Below are 17922 nucleotides of genomic sequence, written 5' to 3'. Positions count from 1 at the left end.
CACATGCCACATCCAATTCATGTTGAAATTCTTCTGGCTCTACCTTCAACATATACCCAGAATCTGATTGCTTCTCACCACCTCCGTGGTTACCACTCTGGTCTGAGCCATGATCATGTCTCATCTGGATTACCCAAATAATCTCCAGACCCCCTGTTTCCACCTTTATTCTCTGTGGCCTATTCTCAACACAGCAGCCAGAGTGATTCTTTAAAAACCCGAGCAGGATGGTGTCCCTCCTCTGTTCCCAACACTGCGGCGGCTCACCTCCTCAGAATAAAGGTCAAAGTTCTTACAGTGCCCTACAAGTAGGGTTGCCGGGGAAAATACAGGATGCCCAGTTAAGTTCAAAGTTTGGAAAAACATCGAATAATTGTTGAGTTTAACTACATCCCACGCAATATCTTTTTGCTAAGCCCTAAGTGATGTGGCCCTCCAGCCTCTCTAACTTTGTCTCCCTCTATCTTCTCCCTTGCTAACTCTCCTCCAGCCACAATGGCTTCCCTGCTGATCCTTGCACCCAGACCCCTGCCCCAGGGCCTTTGAACTGGCTGTTTCCTCTGCCCACAACCCTCTTCTCTCTGGTATCTCTTTGACTAACTCACTTACCTTCCAGTTTTTCTCAAATCTCACCTTCTCAATGCGGCTTACCTTGATCACTTTATTTAATCCTATAGCCTGTCTCTTCCGTTTTGCCAATACTTTCGATCACTCTTTCCTTGTCCCCTTCCTTTTCCTAGAGTGCTTATCACCTCTTAACAGACTGAATATAGCCATATCAAAGGTGTTCTATTAAACTGGACCACAAGTCTCAATTACAGAGGTAAAAATGATTGTGCAAGAAAAATCCAGCCTGCTAACTGGCACAGAAAAGAGGAATATCATTTTATCCAGGAACTTAGATATGAGCTTATTACGTTGATTACTTATTGCATGTCCATGGGCAGATATATGTGTCTCTTTTCTTCACCAATGGTCCCAATAGCTTAGAATATTGCCTGCTACATAGTCGGCACTGAATAAAATATTAATTGAGTGAATTAAGAATATGTCACTAAGAATATAACAGAACTGAAGAGATGCAGAAAGAGTAGGATATAAGCAGAAAGCAGTGAGGCAGTAGAAGCTGTGAACTGGCAGAAACCAGGAGGTAGAGCGGCAAGTAGAGAGAAGCAATTAGCACAGGGAAGCCATTCTAGACAGAAAGAAAGGGGAAGCTGAGAAAAAAGTTGTTGGGTAATAGCGTATGGTGGGGCTGAGGGTCTTGCTTTAGTTTCATGAATAGCATCTGGCTCTCCATGATGGCTCTTTGCTTACTGCACCTGTTATCTTAAACGGCTCATGTATTGTTTCAATAAATTCTCATTACTTTAAGAAAAAAAAGACTATGTCACTCATAAAATATTGTTCCACTAGGATGGCTATAATCAAAAACAGATAATAGCAATGTGGATGACGACATGGATAACTTGGAAGCCTCCTACACTACTGATGGAAATGTAAGATAGTGCAACTTTACAGAAGAGCTTGGCAGTTCTGCAAAAGGTTGAACATAGAGTAACCATGTGTACCAGCAATTCCACTCCTAGGTATATACACAAAAGAAAGACATATGTCCACACAAAAGCATGTACATGAATATCCAGCATTATTCATAATAGCCAAAAAGTAGAAACAACCCAAATGTTCATCAGCTGATAAAAAGATAAACAAAATATGGTATATCCATACAGTGGATATTTTTCTGCAATAAAAAGAAAGGAAGTACTGATACATGCTATAACATGAACCTTGAAAACATATCAAGTGAAAGAAGCAAGTCACAGAAGACCACATATTTTATGATTCCATTTATATGAAATGTCCAGGATAGGCAAATCTATAGCAACAGAAAGTAGATCAATGGTTGCCTAGGGCTGAGGTGGATGGAAGGTTTGATGGGAAGGAAGGGAGCAGTGATGGCTAAAGGGTATGAGGTTTCTTTTGAGGGCAATGAAAATGTTCTAAAATTGATTGTGATGATGGATGGAGAACTCTGAATATACTAAACCCACTGCATTATACACTTTAAGTGGGTGAATCATACAGTATGTGAATTGTACCTCAACAGAGTTATTACCAAAAAAAAAAAAAAAAGGAGAAAATTTTAAAGTAGCTTTCTCCTAGAATTCAATTCAGACAATTCCCTACCTGTTGCAAGATACACAGGACTATAAAGATAATGTCTACCATCAATTAACCTACAATATGGGAGAGGAAACAGACAACTTGTTTATATTCTGAAGTGATACAATCTTCCAAGGAAACATAAAGGAGGACAAAATGAGTTCTGACCAGGCACACTTTAAAAGGTTTCAAAGAGGCATAAAACTTTAAATGTCTGGCCTATGAAACATGATCATGGCAAATGGAGAAGAGACGAATGGTAAGAAAAGGTACTTTTATTGAGCACCTATTTATGCTGACAACTATAAAGATGTCCAAACATGCTATAATAATTACAATAATCCGATCTGACCTTTTAGCATGTGAGGAAAGAGATTCAGAGGGATTCAATTAATTGCTCAAGTTAACACCTCTATTTAGTGGAAAAGTCAGCCAGTATTTAAATAAAAATATTCCTGACTCCAAAGCCATGTTCTTTTGCCTCTGGGCTGAGGAAATAGCACAGCAAAGCTAGAGATGAGCGTAGATGCCCTGTTTAGGGGGACTGTCAGTTCCTCTGGTGTGGCCAGGAGGGAACACTCAGAAATTAAGATGAAATGGTACATTTGGCACAAAACATGGAAAGTATTAAACACAAAGCTAAGGAGTCTGTGCTTTATGCTGAAGATTTTTTTTTTTTTTGCGGTACATGGGCCTCGCACTGCTGTGGCCTCTCCCGTTGCGGAGCACAGGCTCCGGACGCGCAGGCTCAGCGGTCACGGCTCACAGGCCCAGCCGCTCCGCGGCATGTGGGATCTTCCCGGACCGGGGCACAAACCCGCGTCCCCTGCATCAGCAGGCGGACTCCCAACCACTGCGCCACCAGGGAAGCCCAATGCTGAAGATTTTTGAGGCAGCCTGGCATACTGGGAGCTGTGCTTTAAATAACTCCCTGTGCCAGGATTTAGAGGAAGACTGTGAGAGAAGAGGCTAAGGGTAGGAGTCCAGGGGACTAGGACAGGGGAGGAGGGATATAAGGGAGGGAAACTGGTTGTCTTTCATCTTCACTGGGTCTTGCTCTCTAAGCTTGATCATCCATTCCCATGGTTTCAACCATCATCATGCTGATGAGTTCTCGATCTTTATCCCCAGTACTGACCCTTCTTCTCAACTTTAGATTCTACTTCCCGCTACCTCCTGGATAACTTATGGGCATGTCAAACTCAACTCATCAAAGATTTGTTTCTTTAGCCCTTCTTCTTCCCCTCTGTTAATGAAATCCCTGTCCACCAGTGAACTTGAGGTCGCCCTCAGACTCATGCACTGACTATCCATTCTGTGCACGTCTTGTAGTCACCCTGACTTTCTCACCATTCTCCAAACACACCAACTCCTCTGAAAACTCTACGCCCCCATCTAGTCTCTTTCCCACTTTACAGGAATTTCTTCTCCAAGAGCCAACTCAACCACTGCCACAGCTCTGACTCCCTTGGTTGGTCCTCTCTGTGTCTTTGTTATGAAAATTTGTCTGTTTCTATCTTAGGCTCTACTGCTTTGTCTGATTTATTCTTGTATTACCGGCACCTGGCATAGTAGCTGGAAAACAGTAGGCATTCAACTAAAGTTCACAGAATAATTGAATGTATCAATAATAAAGATTGAAGAGGACTCTGGGGTAGAAACTGAAGAGGGCTTGATGTCCGATTAGAGGTACCAATTTAGGAGGAATCTAGGACTACTCGATATTCTGACTTGAATGACCAAGTTTAAGGTAATATCACTAAATCAAGAGGAAAAAAAATAGAAGGAAGAGATTTTAAAGGGAGGACGTATTTGATTTTGGATGTGTTGAGTTTAAGATGCCTACGGAACAACCAATGTTGGGATGTTAGGTAGGAAGCTGGAAATTCCAAACAGCATTCAAGATATAACTCCACTAGTCCAAGGATAAATGACATAAAATGAACAATGAAAGCCAGAGCATCAGATGAGACAACCAAGGGAGAAAGAAAGGAAGGGTAAGAGGAGCTCTGTGTGCTCAATACAAACTTTTCAGGAAAAATGTTAAGGCTACACTTATGTTGTGTTTCCCACCCAATATGACTAAGGTAAGGGAACATACCCACTCACTAGCCAGGCATCCACATTCCTCTTCTCTGCTTTATTTTTCTCCATAGTCATCATTTGACATTCTCTGTATGCTGGAAAATAAGTTCCATGATGGAAGTGTTTTTTGTCTGTTTTTGTTCACTGCAATACCCTAGCACTTAGTAGATGCTCAGTAAGTAACGGTTGAACAAATAGGTGAATGAATGACTTTCACGCATAAGTATAGACAATAAAGATAATAAAATAATGCGCAAAGTATAGAGAAGGGACTAATTACCAAGAGAAGAACCTAGATGCCCCCCCTCACAATTTAGCCTTTATTTCCTATTAAATCATCTAGAAAGATCTTTAATTCTAGGAACCTGACCCTCCTATGATAGGAATTCTGACCTATCATCAAATCCTTTCTCCATTTTGTTATTTTGTCACACCTGGTCTGTCGACATCTCCTTTTCACTGGATTTTTCACCTCTAGTAATTCAAAATTAATAGTTAATGTGGACAACAGAGTCGATTTGTTTCCATGCTTACTGCTTCAGCTCTGTCATGTGCTCATCATCACCTCATCATGACCACCTTCTGGACCACTAGCAACTGTTTTCTGAATCCCAACTCTGAAACACCTGGTTCACTGTCTTCAAGGCTAGGAAAGTCCCATTTGCTCTCACTGCCTGTCACAGTACCTACGTCTTCTGTTGCTACTATGGGCATCCTTGGAATACTCCTGGGGCCAGCTCCTACTGTGGAGAATCTCTCCTCTGTTATTTGATACTATATCCCCCTTTGGATCACAATTTAACACCAAACTCCTCCAAGAACCGTTTCTAGATTAATCACAACTATTTGATAGCCTACTAATACAACCCCCAAATATCCCGAATGTTTAAATTATTCTTGTAATTAAGTTCTTCTAATATATATGGTACATATTAGATCTTATATGTGGTAAGTGATTCCAGGAATGAATGCATATCTAGATATACTTTATCACAACACTTCCCACATGTTTCTGCCCTTTGAGGGCAGAGAATAAAGAACCTTTATGTTACTGAGGTCACAGGGATTAGCAGCTAAAAGAGCTTGAAAACACTTTTCAATATTTAAGTAAGTTTCTATTTTATTTCAAACGTTCACACTAAATTTGTTCTACTTTACGAAGTATTTGTTCTAATATAAAAATACTATTTGAATTTGCTCTCAGGTTGACTCACCTCAGTGGTCTCTCAAATTTGTTAATAAATGTGAAGCTTCTGAAAAATAGGCCATGTTGATCTAATACCTTCTGACATATCACCCTATATCCCTGTGGACATGTGTGTGCCACAGAAACAATACCATACATGTGACAAAACTTGGGATAACTTGGAACTAGTGCATCTAAGTTTTTTGTCTGCAGTATATAGCAATTTAGGACTTACTTGCTTTATCTTCCTTTTATAGGTTATAAGCCACATAAGTATAGAGACAATGTTAATTTGGAGGTGACTAATTGGATAGTCATTCATTAAGCAAATATTTATGAATGATCCCTAATATACACTATGGAAGCATAAAAATGGATAAGATGTAGATGTGGATCTCCTAAAGACGAGAAGTTATCATGTATTGAGAGCTTACTCTCAGTTAAGCATGGAGCTAAGAATTTTTAGATACAGGATTTCATTTATACCCACCACAACCCCAAAACATGGCATTATATTCCTCACTTTCAAGGTGAAAGGAAACTTGACCAAGACCACATAGCCAGGATGTGGAAGCAGTGTAGACCCATGTCTACTTGATGGTAAAGTTCATATACTTTCTATAAGATGGTAAGGCATAGTATACAACAGAGGAGATGAGACAATGAAAAATATGTACAGTACTATATAGCTAATCGTGATCGACAAATTTAGGAGCAGATGTGTTTGCTTCTGGTTAGTGAGACCAGAGAAAGCTGAATTCATGGAACAACGGCTTTAGATCTGGGTCTTAGAGACAGGGCAGTAGTTCAACAGCTTAGGAGTTTGGGTATTCCAAACAGAAACACCATAACTGAGAACACATGAGAGAGAGTTAAAGATGAGTAATGCAGTTGAACCAGAACCTGAGCTATAAATGGGAGAACAGTGGAGGAAAAGGCAGGCAAAAAAGAAGGGGCCCAATTGTGGGGCAGCTTACATGCCAGGAAAATCAGAATTTTAGAGTTATAGACTGTACAATGTTATTGATAGACTTTTGAGTAAGGAAATGAGTTCAAAGTGGAAAATTCTGTCTGGCAGCACTGAATAGTCCATTTGGGGTGTATGAGCCAGCGTGAGCCTCAAAAACCAAGGTGTGGCTGTGGGAATATGTGGAAGGAAGTGAGACTGTGAAAGCAGATTCAGTACCACGTGGTAACTAGTGCACCTGGAAGAGGAAAAAGGAGATGCTTAAAATGATGGAGAAGTTCCCAGCCCAGTGGGGTATCATTAATTGCAATACAGAAGACAAGAGAAGTTGCCAGGTTAGAGGAAGGAGATGGAAAGGCATGATGCACTGGTTTGCAGATATGGTAAAATTGGCTTCCAGGAAGCCATATCTTTTTAAATGTCAATCAACCATGGAAAATAAAGAACAAAAGCCTGGAGAGAGGTTGGAGCCCAGGCTGCATATTTGGCAATAATCTACATAAGGGCAGAGGGAAGAGACAAGGCGTCTATGATAAAATCAGAACCTCTGATCAGGGGTTGGGAGAAGGACTAGGGCCTTGTGATAGACCCAGAGAACATGCAATCTGAGCTAGAAGAAAAGGTCAGCAGGAAGTTCATGATGAGATTTGAGACAAACATTTCAACTTGGTGATGAAGGTTATTGTGATATTTTAAGGAATTTACAGGCTACAGGCTTTTTGATAACCGTGAAAAGCCAGAGAGAATTCTGACATTGAAGGGAAAGCTCAGAGGAGCAGAAATAGGGGTGAAGTGACACGCTTATTTTGCTGTTTACGTTTTTTTGTTGTTATAATAGGGGGGACAGGATGATGTCTTAGAATGAAGCTCAGTCTACCGATAGATTTTTCCAAAGAACTCATGTTTCGGAGGTAGTGTGCTGACATAACAGTTATTACGATTGTGAAGAAAAAGGCTTCGAGGAAGCAGTGTAAAGGCAAGACCATGAGACACAGGAAGATCTTCAAAGGTACTACCTTTCTTCCTCTGTGGGACTCACCCTTCTATATAATAACTCTCTTCCCCAGATCTCCCAATTATTGCACAACATCTTTCTGGCGCCACGTCAATCTTGTGTTCCTCCATCTAATCTAGACATATGAAGAGAAGACTCTTCTTTTTGTGTCATTTCCTTCCAGCAAGTCCCTCCCCAGCACTGTGCAATCTGGTATCTGCCCTTACTTTCCTGGAAACTCCTCTCTAAAATCTCCAAAGCCTCCTAAACGAGAAATTCAAAGGCTCTGCTTCAGTTCATGTTACTGCTTTGACACAGTTGATAATCAATTCTTTTGTTCCCAAGGGTATTTTCTCCCCTCACTTCCACGTGCCACACATGTCCGGTTGTCCTCACACCATTCGGACTGGAAAGGTTTTGTGAGTGTGTGATCCCCTTTCTCTTTCAACTTTTCAATGCTGACGTTTTCCATGTGAGCTCCCATCACCTCCTCCTCTCACTTGGAAGCCTTGCTCCACACTCCAGCTTTTTCTGTCATACGGGCTGAGGATTCCCCGATACTGTCTCCTTCTCTGAGGCTCAGACAGATATGTTGACCTCTGTGCTGAGTGTATCCCATTGGGCTGTTCAGTACATACCTCAATTTCAGTACTTCCAAAGCCAAATTCAGTATATGCCTATGTAAAATTGTTTTTCTTTTTCTATTCCCAGACTCAGCTGTTGGTACTGCCATCCACCCAGGCACCCACGCTCTCTCATATCCATTCCAAACCAAACCATTGAAATTTAAAAATTCTATCTCCCCAGTATTTCTTAACTTTGTCCTCTAATCCTGAATACTGCCACCACTACCTCTCCCGGATCAAGGTTTTGTTACCTCTCATGGACTATGGCAATAACCTTCTACCTAGTTACTCTGCCTCCAATATTGTCCCCTGATGAACAACTTCCCATAGCTGACACAGTGCTCGAAAATAAAAATTAGACCCTGCATCCTCTACTTAAAATTCTTTAATTGTTCGCCATCTTCTATAAGTCCATAGGATGAGGTCCAAGCTTTCTAATATAAGAGGCCACATATGATCTGGCCAATCTCTTTTGCTGGCATTGCCCTGCTCTGAAACTTACACTCCAGAAACATTGAGCTGTTTACAGGAAATGAAGACTCTACTCATGCTGTTCACCCGTCCACGCCTTTCCTCCTTCTGCTGGCCACTCTGCTTCTGCCCACTTGGATATGGCTCTCTCCCTTCCATCTTTTTTTTTTTTTTTTTTTTTTTTGGCCGCGCCATGTGGCATGCAGGGTATTAGTTCCCTGATCAGGGACCGAACCCGTGCCCCCTGCATTGGCAGCGTGGAGTCTTAACCACTGGACTACCAGGAAAGTCCCTCCCTTCCATCTTTTACCATCAGCTCCATCACCATTTCTTCTAAGAAACCTTTCTTGACTCTTCCTCTGCTGCCCCCTACCACAACCCAACGAGATGTTAACAACCTGTAAACTTCTCCATCATTTCCTTTAATGCATTAGATAGCACTGATATTTACTGTGTCTGTATTCCACAACAGATCGTGGACACCCCGAAGGGCATGTCTAATTTGTGTTTGTTTCCTTGGAATAGAGCTCATGATCAGAGGTTAATATCTGGCATACTCCCACCTGTTGGAGGGATGCTGGAAAGGCTTGGAAGAACCATTCAGGGAAATGAGACAGTTGATAAAAGGTGAACCAAGGAAGGAAGGGGATTTATTGCGGGTCCAGTTTAAGTTATATAGAATAAACATCGTAGTGAGGCCCTTATGTTTGTTTTGTGACTTTTATCAAAAAGATTCTTCAGCTTGACGTGGAAAAATAGATGGTGAGTATCACCAGGAGTTGGTGATTATTCAAGGAGGGGGAAGGATCCTAGGGTGACTAAGCCAGCTACAGAGATGACTAAAGCCAGAAAGGGCTAAGGTCTATGAAGCAGAGGATAGAGCCAAAGGAAATAATGAGGACAAAGAGAGGGTTGGGTGGGCCTGAGAGAGCTAACGATAGAAGAAGAGGAGGACAGGATGTGAGAGAGAGAGGGAGGGAGGGAGAGAGTGGCAGAAATTGAGAGAAACCACAATTCAGAATCAAAAACAAAGTACTGCCAGTGAGTAGAAGTTCAAGCTGCTGGGAAAATCATCTGTGGATTCATAACCTAACAAAATACAATAAAAATCATTCTATTGTTTAATCAATATGTTATTGTGATTAAAAATCTGTTTGCCAGTTGGTGGAACCTTTTGGTATTTTGTAACACATACTATAGTCAGAGAATCATACAAATTGCAGAAATAATGGCAAGTTAGCTTTGGGATGTAATTCTTCTGCTTCTTCTGGAAGCAGAGTATCCCAGTCCAATGCTGAGTTACATAAACTGAATTTTGTCCAGCTTTCATTTTGAAATAATTTTTCCCAAAGTATGGCAAACAAAAATCATTCTAGTCCCTCCTTTCTACTGGGCAGTTTCTTTCTCTATTATTTTAGTATCTTGAGAACACTTACCACAGATGAAGCAGGTTGTCTTTAGAATTTCTTCTTTTTTCTGTTTTTCACTTCTGAGATCCGCAAAAGTATCAATGATAACCCCAAAAATCAAGTTAAGAACGATAATGATGACAATGAAATAAAAAAGAAGGTCATACACCACTCGGGCAGCAAACAAGGGCTCCTGAAATAAAAAATTTTAAAACATTAAAAAAAAAGCCCATTGTGTATATATATACACACACACACATTTTGGAGGCATGTTGATTTAGCATATTGTCTAGCAGAAAGTATATATTCAACCATTGTTTGCTAAATATGAATAGTATTCCAAGTTGGAAAAATAAGACCCACTTTCTATCTTAGTTTTCCTAAGTGTTGTGAGGAAAATTTTCCAGTCTGTCCCCAGACCCCTTCCATTCCCTAGGACTTGCACTTTTCCTCTCCAAGGGAGGGACTTACTGTGTATTAAAAACCACTTTACGTGTCATTGTGCTAAATGCGTTTTGGTGCAGTGGGCCCCTATCCCAGAAGCTGCACGAAAGGTAGACAAATACCAGTCCCAAAGGTCAGAGATCAGAGATTTGAGGAGGATATAATGATCCGTCCATTTCTGGAGTTGATTTTGTTCTTGGCCTTATAGAGTTAAGTACATTCAACTCAGGCTTATTTCTACTTGACAAATGGTATTAAAATACACATTAGAGATCAGATAGCCTAGGTGTTTCATAGATGAGGAAACATGAGATGAACGGACAACGTGATACGGCTGGCCTGTTGGAGGACTGAGATTATTCAAGCTCCCAGCGTGGCCCTTGAGACGTTGTAGCCAATGAGAAATTTTTCAGCCTTGCCATTTGAATATACAAAATCCTGTTAGAATTTGTTCAGATTTGATATTCCTCGTCGATAAATAATAGAGGCTGTTCCTATTCAGAGGCAAAGAGTAAATATTCATGCCTGAGAAACCTGACAGACAAAAGGCAGCCTGGTTTCTGTTATTTACGTAACAATCAACTCCTCCATAAAGACTATAGTCGAAATATATATAGTCGAATATAACTCTGTCCACAGTTCAAAGGTGGTCAGAGTTCATGACCCTACTAACATACATAGATTTCTAGGACATTAGCTGTTTCTATGTAATCCCAGTATACAGCGAATTGGTTTCAATGGCCACCATGATACTGTTAAAGCAAACAACATAACATACAGTACCCTGAAAATAAAAACCATATTGTAAATGCTGTTAAGAAAGGTTAAAACAAGATCATGTGTTTCTTGAAAAAACATTTTTCTCCAGCTTTTACTTCTTTTGAGGGTCTTCTCAGCACATCTCCCACGCCGCCACCGTTCCTGAGGCCCTGGTTCAGGACAGTCACAATGCACATAAGGAGGGTGTCACACGTTCTTTCAATTCCATCTTCATATTCCTCAGCAGCTACAAAAACAAACAAGTCAAACAGTACAGCAACCTCATGCTTTTAAAACACACTCTTATGTACTGTCAAAGATCTATTTCTTTATAACTGTGTCAGGACACAGTTTTTCTGAAGGGATATAACACGTTATTTTCCATGCGGCAGCCCGTGAAGCCCGTGACTGACACAGATTCAGAAAGCACGCATATAATATCCCCAAATCATTTTTTCTTCCATCGGTGGAAAATGACAGAATGAAAAGGACAGAATATAAGAAAGCTAATATTCATTGCGCATTGTCGTGATGTGGGGAGATTTCAGTGAGACCTTCTGAAAACACCGTTAACTCACCCAGGAAGCAAAAGTATTGGCGGGGGGGGAAAGAGCTTGTACAAGGAAGCTAGGTGAACCCAGCTTTAAATTCTACTCTGTTCCAGAACTGTGACTTGGGCAAGTTACTTAATCTCAATGTCCTCATCTGTAAAATGGGGGGGGGGGTCTGTTTAAGGATTAAACCCTTCAGAGGGTTATTTAAGGATTATATTTAAGGTATGTAAAACACTTTGTACAGAGATTGGCACATCCATAGTAAGTTAAGGGCTCACAAATTGGGGCAAATGCTATTTCACTTCTTTAGTAAGTGTCTAAATTTTTCTGAATGACCAGCATGGAGCTACAGGTAAGAAGCACGATGCATTTATGTAAACAATTTATTTCATGTAAATAATTTATTTTATGTGAATGTGTTTATGTGAAAATATTTAGGGACAAACGGAGAGAGATAACAAAGTATAATGTGACAGAAAAGTTCCTAGTCTTATTTTGTTTAAAGATAAAGTTACCAAATATGGTAGTAATCTCTCAGTCATTTAAAATAATAAAAAATTCACACCAAATTGGATACTAGAATCAGGATTTCCTAAACTAAGTAAGCAGAAATGTACTTTTCTTGTTACAAGATTAAAGAACCAGAGTGGCACTGAATTTTGGAATGATGTAGCCAGTCTGCATGTCACGGCGTGAATGTAAAAACAACCACCACCAAAGGAAAAAGAAAGAGAACGCTTCTATTGATAATTTTGTGTACCTGATCCACTACAAATAGCCTGTCTGGTACTTTGTTATGAAAAGGTTGATTTTCTTCTTGTAAGCTGACTTCAACATCACATGGACGAGGGATCCGGCATTTTCCCTTTACTCAGAGCTGCTTCTTTCTAAAACATACTCCTCAAGAGGAGGGCGGAAGTCAGAGAAGGGTAAGCATCAAATGCAGCATCAAAGATACCAGCAGGGTCTGTGCTGGACCACTTCCCATAGAGGTGAGCACCAAGGCACATTCTGACTTAGAAAGTAGAAGAAATAAAACCGCTTTTGGAGACAGGAGAAATGAGGAAGAAGTAAAGCTTGTGGTACCAGCTGTCAGAACAGCAGAAGAGGCAAGAAGGGCAGAGAAGACAGTGAGAAAGCGCAGTCTGCACAGTGCTTGGTTAGGTCCCCGACACCTGGTGGTGGTGCTGGCTAGGAAGAATGAGAAGAAAATAGTCAGACATGTGTACGAGAGTTAAAGGAATTTTTGAAGAGAAATATAGTTTTCCAGCAATGCAGTCACGTGCAGTATGTCTATATACTACTTTGCCACGGTCAGATGTTCAATCAATCTTCTATCTAGTGGCAGGATCTGCATTCGTTTATTTCATCAGCAACTACCTGGTCATATGACACCAATGTTTACTAAAGACTGATTAAGTACCAGATTAATCAGTTTATGGAAGCTACAGGAAAGTGCTCCCATCTCTCCCCAATAATTCAGAAGTGAGGTTGTCTGCTCTTTAATAAGAGCTGAGCTAGTAAAATCCACACACAATTCACACGATTAGCCATTGTGAAATAAAATAGATTGGCTGCAAATACATAAAGAGAATTGGCTTTCTGTGTGACATGTAAACAGCGGGAGAGTGCCCAGGTCAGGGTCAATGTCAGCCATAGTCCAGCCCACTCACTCCATAACGAGTGCTTGGGCATGCCAGTTACACAGTAGCCTCTAGGAGCTCGGTTAACAAGGTTTTACCTTTGTGAGACGGATCTACTCATCATACGTTAAGACAAGTTCCCAGGCCTTCAGGCTGAGAGCCAGGCCCTGAGTCACGATGAATTCACCTAAATAAATGCCACCTTGTGGAGACCTATCTACATAACCAGCTCTCCCCAAGCCAAACCTGCTTCATGTTAATATATCAAGAGCCCTTGCATTAGGTGCTAGAAATACAAGTGGGAAGATGAAAGTGCTGCAGCCCCCAGGAAACTTATGGTCCCCTAGGAAATGTGGGTAGCAGATGAACAGAGGCAGTGCAGTACCATGGGTACTAAGGAGGCCGGATGGATAAGCATCTCATGGGCTGGGGTGTCGGGGGTAGCATCCTAAAGGAGGGGGCACCTGGGCTGAATATTGAAAGAGGGCATGGTTGGCCAGTAGGATCAGTGCAGACATTCCAGGCAGATAAAATGGGATGAGCGAAGGCAAACAGGCATGAAAAAACATCTGGAGTGTCTGGGGAATGGCAGGTGGATTGGGATGCCAGGGCCTCTGGGATCTGCAGATGAGTGCGGGAGTTGTAGGAAGAGAAGTAGGTAGGGCCAGATTATGGAGAGAGTCATACACCAAGCTAAAGGGTTTAAACTTTATCCTGAAAGCTATGGGGAGTCACTGGAGAATTTTAAACAGAAGAAAGGCGATTTAGCATCTAGTTGGCAAAGCAGTATGAGATAAAACATGAACTCAAATAACAAGACAAATTAACACACGATAAAAGCCACAAGGGCGGTGCAAAGAGATCAGAATAGAGAGAGAACTTTTAATACTAAGCATAATGAGAGGGGAGTCCCTCAATGGACTAAGACAGCAGTAGACAGGCATTTCACATGGCACGGGCAGAGAGCCCCGGAGTTAAAAAAATTGCTTATATGATGAAGAGCCAATAATACCAGTATGTAGAGGAGTGTAAGATATGGCTGGAGATAAACTGGCAGCTCTCTGAAAAGCTCTAGGGAGTTTGGATTTTAGTTGGCAGGTAATGGAGCATCGTGGACACCTTGAGTTGTGGGTAGGGAAGGACATATTCAAAGCAGTGATTTCTGACAAGTAGCCTAGTGGTGATATAGTGGGTAAACTGAGGAGGAGAGAATAATTGGAGGTAGAAAGACCACTTAGGAGGCAGTTGCAATAATTCAGGCATGATGTGCTATGAGCGTCAACCAGAGTAATGGCTGTGAGAATGGAAAGGATGAAAGATCGGGAGCTGACGGGACTCGGTATGAAGGAGACGGCAACGTGAAGTATCAGACTGAAGCTTCCAGCCAGCGGTGACCTGGGAAAGGATGGTCTCACTAAACCACAGAAACAGACCACCTGGAAGGAAAAACTGGATGCCGGGGCTTTGATGAAGACAAGGAAAGAATCTCAGATGATTTTTACGTTTATCGGACAAGACGACTTTTAAAAGGCTAGAGAGGACAAGAGCTGGGAGAGTACTGTCATCCAGAATTAAGGAAGACAATAATTTAAAGATGAAGAGAGTATCAAAAAACATCAGAATTACAGAAGTGTCAAAGGCAATGAGAAACAAGAAAAGGTCACTGGATTTAACAATTAGGTCATCAGGAAAAGCATAGGAAGATGTCATAGGAAGATGGCAAATAGTTTAAGAGAAGATGGTTGATTCAGAAATTGAAGGAGAGAGTGTAGGTCAATTGTTTTATAGAAAAATTTAGTACTGAAAGGAAGGAGATTAAGAGGATATTAGTTTGAGGGGATAAGAGAATGCAGAAGAAGGTTCAGTTAGGACCCAAGAGTGTATATAAGAAGAAAGAGAACAGATGGTAGCAAGGAAAAGATTTCAGGTGCAAGAATAATGATCTAGCTAATGGTGGCAAAGGGGTAAGGATGAAAACAGAGGTGGTTATAAAAGAAGTGAGAGGACACGTCCTTGTTTACATGCATAAAGGAACAATTAGTGGAAATAGACTTTAATGTGAAGACATTTTAAAGGAACTAAGTATATTCATGTAAAGAACTTAGAACATTGCTTGGCATATGTTTAGGGGTGTAATAAATTCCAAGTATCATAATTAGCATTATTATTGATAGATGGCTGTCAAATCTCATGCAAAGTTATAGTTTTAATATAACCAACAAATTCTATACTTAATATGAGGTTAAATTATCCTCATTTTCAGTTTAGGAGTATTAGAAAGGATTTTTTCTTAATTCATAATAGGGGTGTCTCATATGAGGAAAGGAATAAAAACATATTCTATTGACTCTGAAATACTTCCCCCGATCTGAGGTGTTAGTCTATAAATTTTTATGGACATGCATAAATAAAAGTATTTATTAATGCCATTTTTTTCTGCTTTAACAATTAAATAATTCCCTTTTTAATGGTTTCGTAGAAGCAATAGATTGTCATTGAGACATATTTGAAATTCTGAGTACAACTGAGAACCTCTTGTTTCTTGGCCTTACCCTTTAATCACAATCACCTCAATATGGAATTGCTGATTTTAAAAAACTTTAGGAAAAAAAAATTAAAAACACGGGGCACCCAGTAGGAAGTCAAAGGTAGTGTGACATAAAGACTGACCGGTTCTGCTAGACATCAATCATTTTTACTAAAGTAAAATACAAAAATATATTCAATTTGAATAACTCATAAATGTCGGACATCTGTAAACCTCTTTTTTCCCGTACATTCAAATGATTTTTACTTAGAAAATAATTGCAAATAATTTTTTTGCCTCAAAAAATCCTTACTTTTCTAGCAAATCAGTTTTGGGGTTTTTTTTAGGAGAACATTTTTGTCTAGGAAGTCAGGGAAGTCTGCAGCAAATGAAATAAAAGATTTCTGTTTTTTTATTCAACTGCAGTCAGTTGCCAGTTGCCATGAGAATTCGCTGCCTCTGGGAGGATGACTCTACCCGCACCTATGGAGCCTCCGCAGCAGCTGGCTGCTCAGCCTTCCACTCCCCGAGGCTTGTTACCATGCTACTGCGCGTGTCTGGGCCTTCTGTAATGCGGACCTGCTGTCCACTCGGTAACAAACCACGGCCTTCACAAATGCACGCTAGGGCTTGCAAATTCAACTTTCATCCTGGGGCTTCCCTGGTGGCGCAGTGGTTAAGAATCCACCTGCCAATGCAGGGGACACGGGTTCGAGCCCTGGTCCGGGAAGATCCCACATGCCATGGAGCAACTAAGCCCGTGTGCCACAACTATGGAGCCTGTGCTCTAGAGTCCAAGAGCCACAACTACTGAGACTGCGTGCCACAACTACTGAAGCCCGTGAGCCTAGAGCCCGTGCTCGGCAACAAGAGAAGCCACCGCAGTGAGAAGCCCACGCACCACAATAAAGAGTAACCCCCGCTCACCCGCACGCAGCAACGAAGACCCAATGCAGCCAAAAAATAAAATGTAAATAAAATAAGTAAATTAAAAAAAAATTTCATCCTGGTCTTAGACACAGCAAAGTTATTTTTACATCTAAGCGACACACGCTGCCCCACAAACACCAGGTTCTGGCTTTCATTCTACTTTTGCAGTTAGACACACGTGGCCAAGATTTAAAGGTGGCGGGGTTACAAGGTCAGATCCGCAGAGTTTTCAATCAAATGGATTTTATCACTTACCATGTCAAATGTAAGAAGGTCACAGAAGAAAGAGCAGATTAATACAGGCTTTCCTGTAGCTTTTAATACTGATTTACAAATGATCCCCAATCGTGAAAAGCTACTGCCACCATCTCTGGATCCCACCAGCGTCCCTGTCACACCTCCAGTGCTGAAATCCCTCCAGGATTCTTTCCTCCTTACTCTGGGAGCTTTCCCTGCAAAATCATACCCACAGCTCCCAGTTCAGGTCAGCCTAAAAAAAAAAAAATGCAGACTTTGCCCCTGGGGCAATACACCTGGAAGAATTGTCCCCTTTTGTCCACAGGGAAAAGGGAAGTTCTGTTCTTTGTGTAATGTATTAGGTGAAAATGACGGTGATAGCAGTATTATGGGAAGTCTTTAATGCGTTTGCATTCGGAGGTATAAATCAATGTCCAAACAGACTCTGTGACAGAACAGACTTTCTCAGCCTCAACACTGTAGACCTTTGGGGCTGAATAATTCTTGGTTGGGGGGGAGTTGTCCTCTGCATTGTGAGACGTTTAGCAGCATCCCTGGCCCCTACTCGTTTGCTAGATGCTAGTAAAACTCCTCCCAGAATTATGACAACCAAAAATGTCTCCAGACATTGTCAAATGTCTGGGGAAGAGAGGAGAGAGTCAACTCCAGTTGATAAATACATAATAGAGAAGATTTACTTTTTTTTAAGAAATTGCCTTTAGAAGACAATACGCATAACGAACATCTATCCAAGCATTCTATGAGGAAGGCAACATTAGGCAGAATTTTAACCATCTCTAGATTTTGGTTAGGAAAGAAATAATTTATAGAGATTAATCCTTTAATTAGGAGGCAATAAAATTTAGAAGGTTGGAGCACAGGCCTTGGAATCAGAGATCTAGATTTACTAGCTGTGAACGTAAT

The 17922-nt window shown here is 41.0% G+C and overlaps 1 protein-coding gene across 3 annotated transcripts in view; it reads right to left on the bottom strand.

Moving 5' to 3' along the window:
• The window catches only part of ITPR2 (inositol 1,4,5-trisphosphate receptor type 2), a 527210-nt gene that overhangs the window by 56617 nt on the left and 452671 nt on the right, over positions 1 to 17922 (bottom strand). For all 3 annotated transcript variants that reach the window (XM_030830533.3, XM_030830536.3, XM_060305847.2), the window contains 2 exons: positions 11224 to 11354; positions 9932 to 10097 (listed from right to left, as the gene is read on the bottom strand). In XM_030830533.3, the coding sequence (XP_030686393.1) occupies positions 9932 to 10097; positions 11224 to 11354 (297 nt within the window). The remainder of the gene's footprint in view (positions 1 to 9931; positions 10098 to 11223; positions 11355 to 17922) is intronic.

This window comes from Globicephala melas, chromosome 10, assembly GCF_963455315.2.
Source record: "Globicephala melas chromosome 10, mGloMel1.2, whole genome shotgun sequence".
Classification (NCBI taxonomy): domain Eukaryota; kingdom Metazoa; phylum Chordata; class Mammalia; order Artiodactyla; family Delphinidae; genus Globicephala; species Globicephala melas.
Note: the sequence above shows the minus strand (reverse complement) of the source record. Positions and strands in the feature narration are given on the sequence as shown.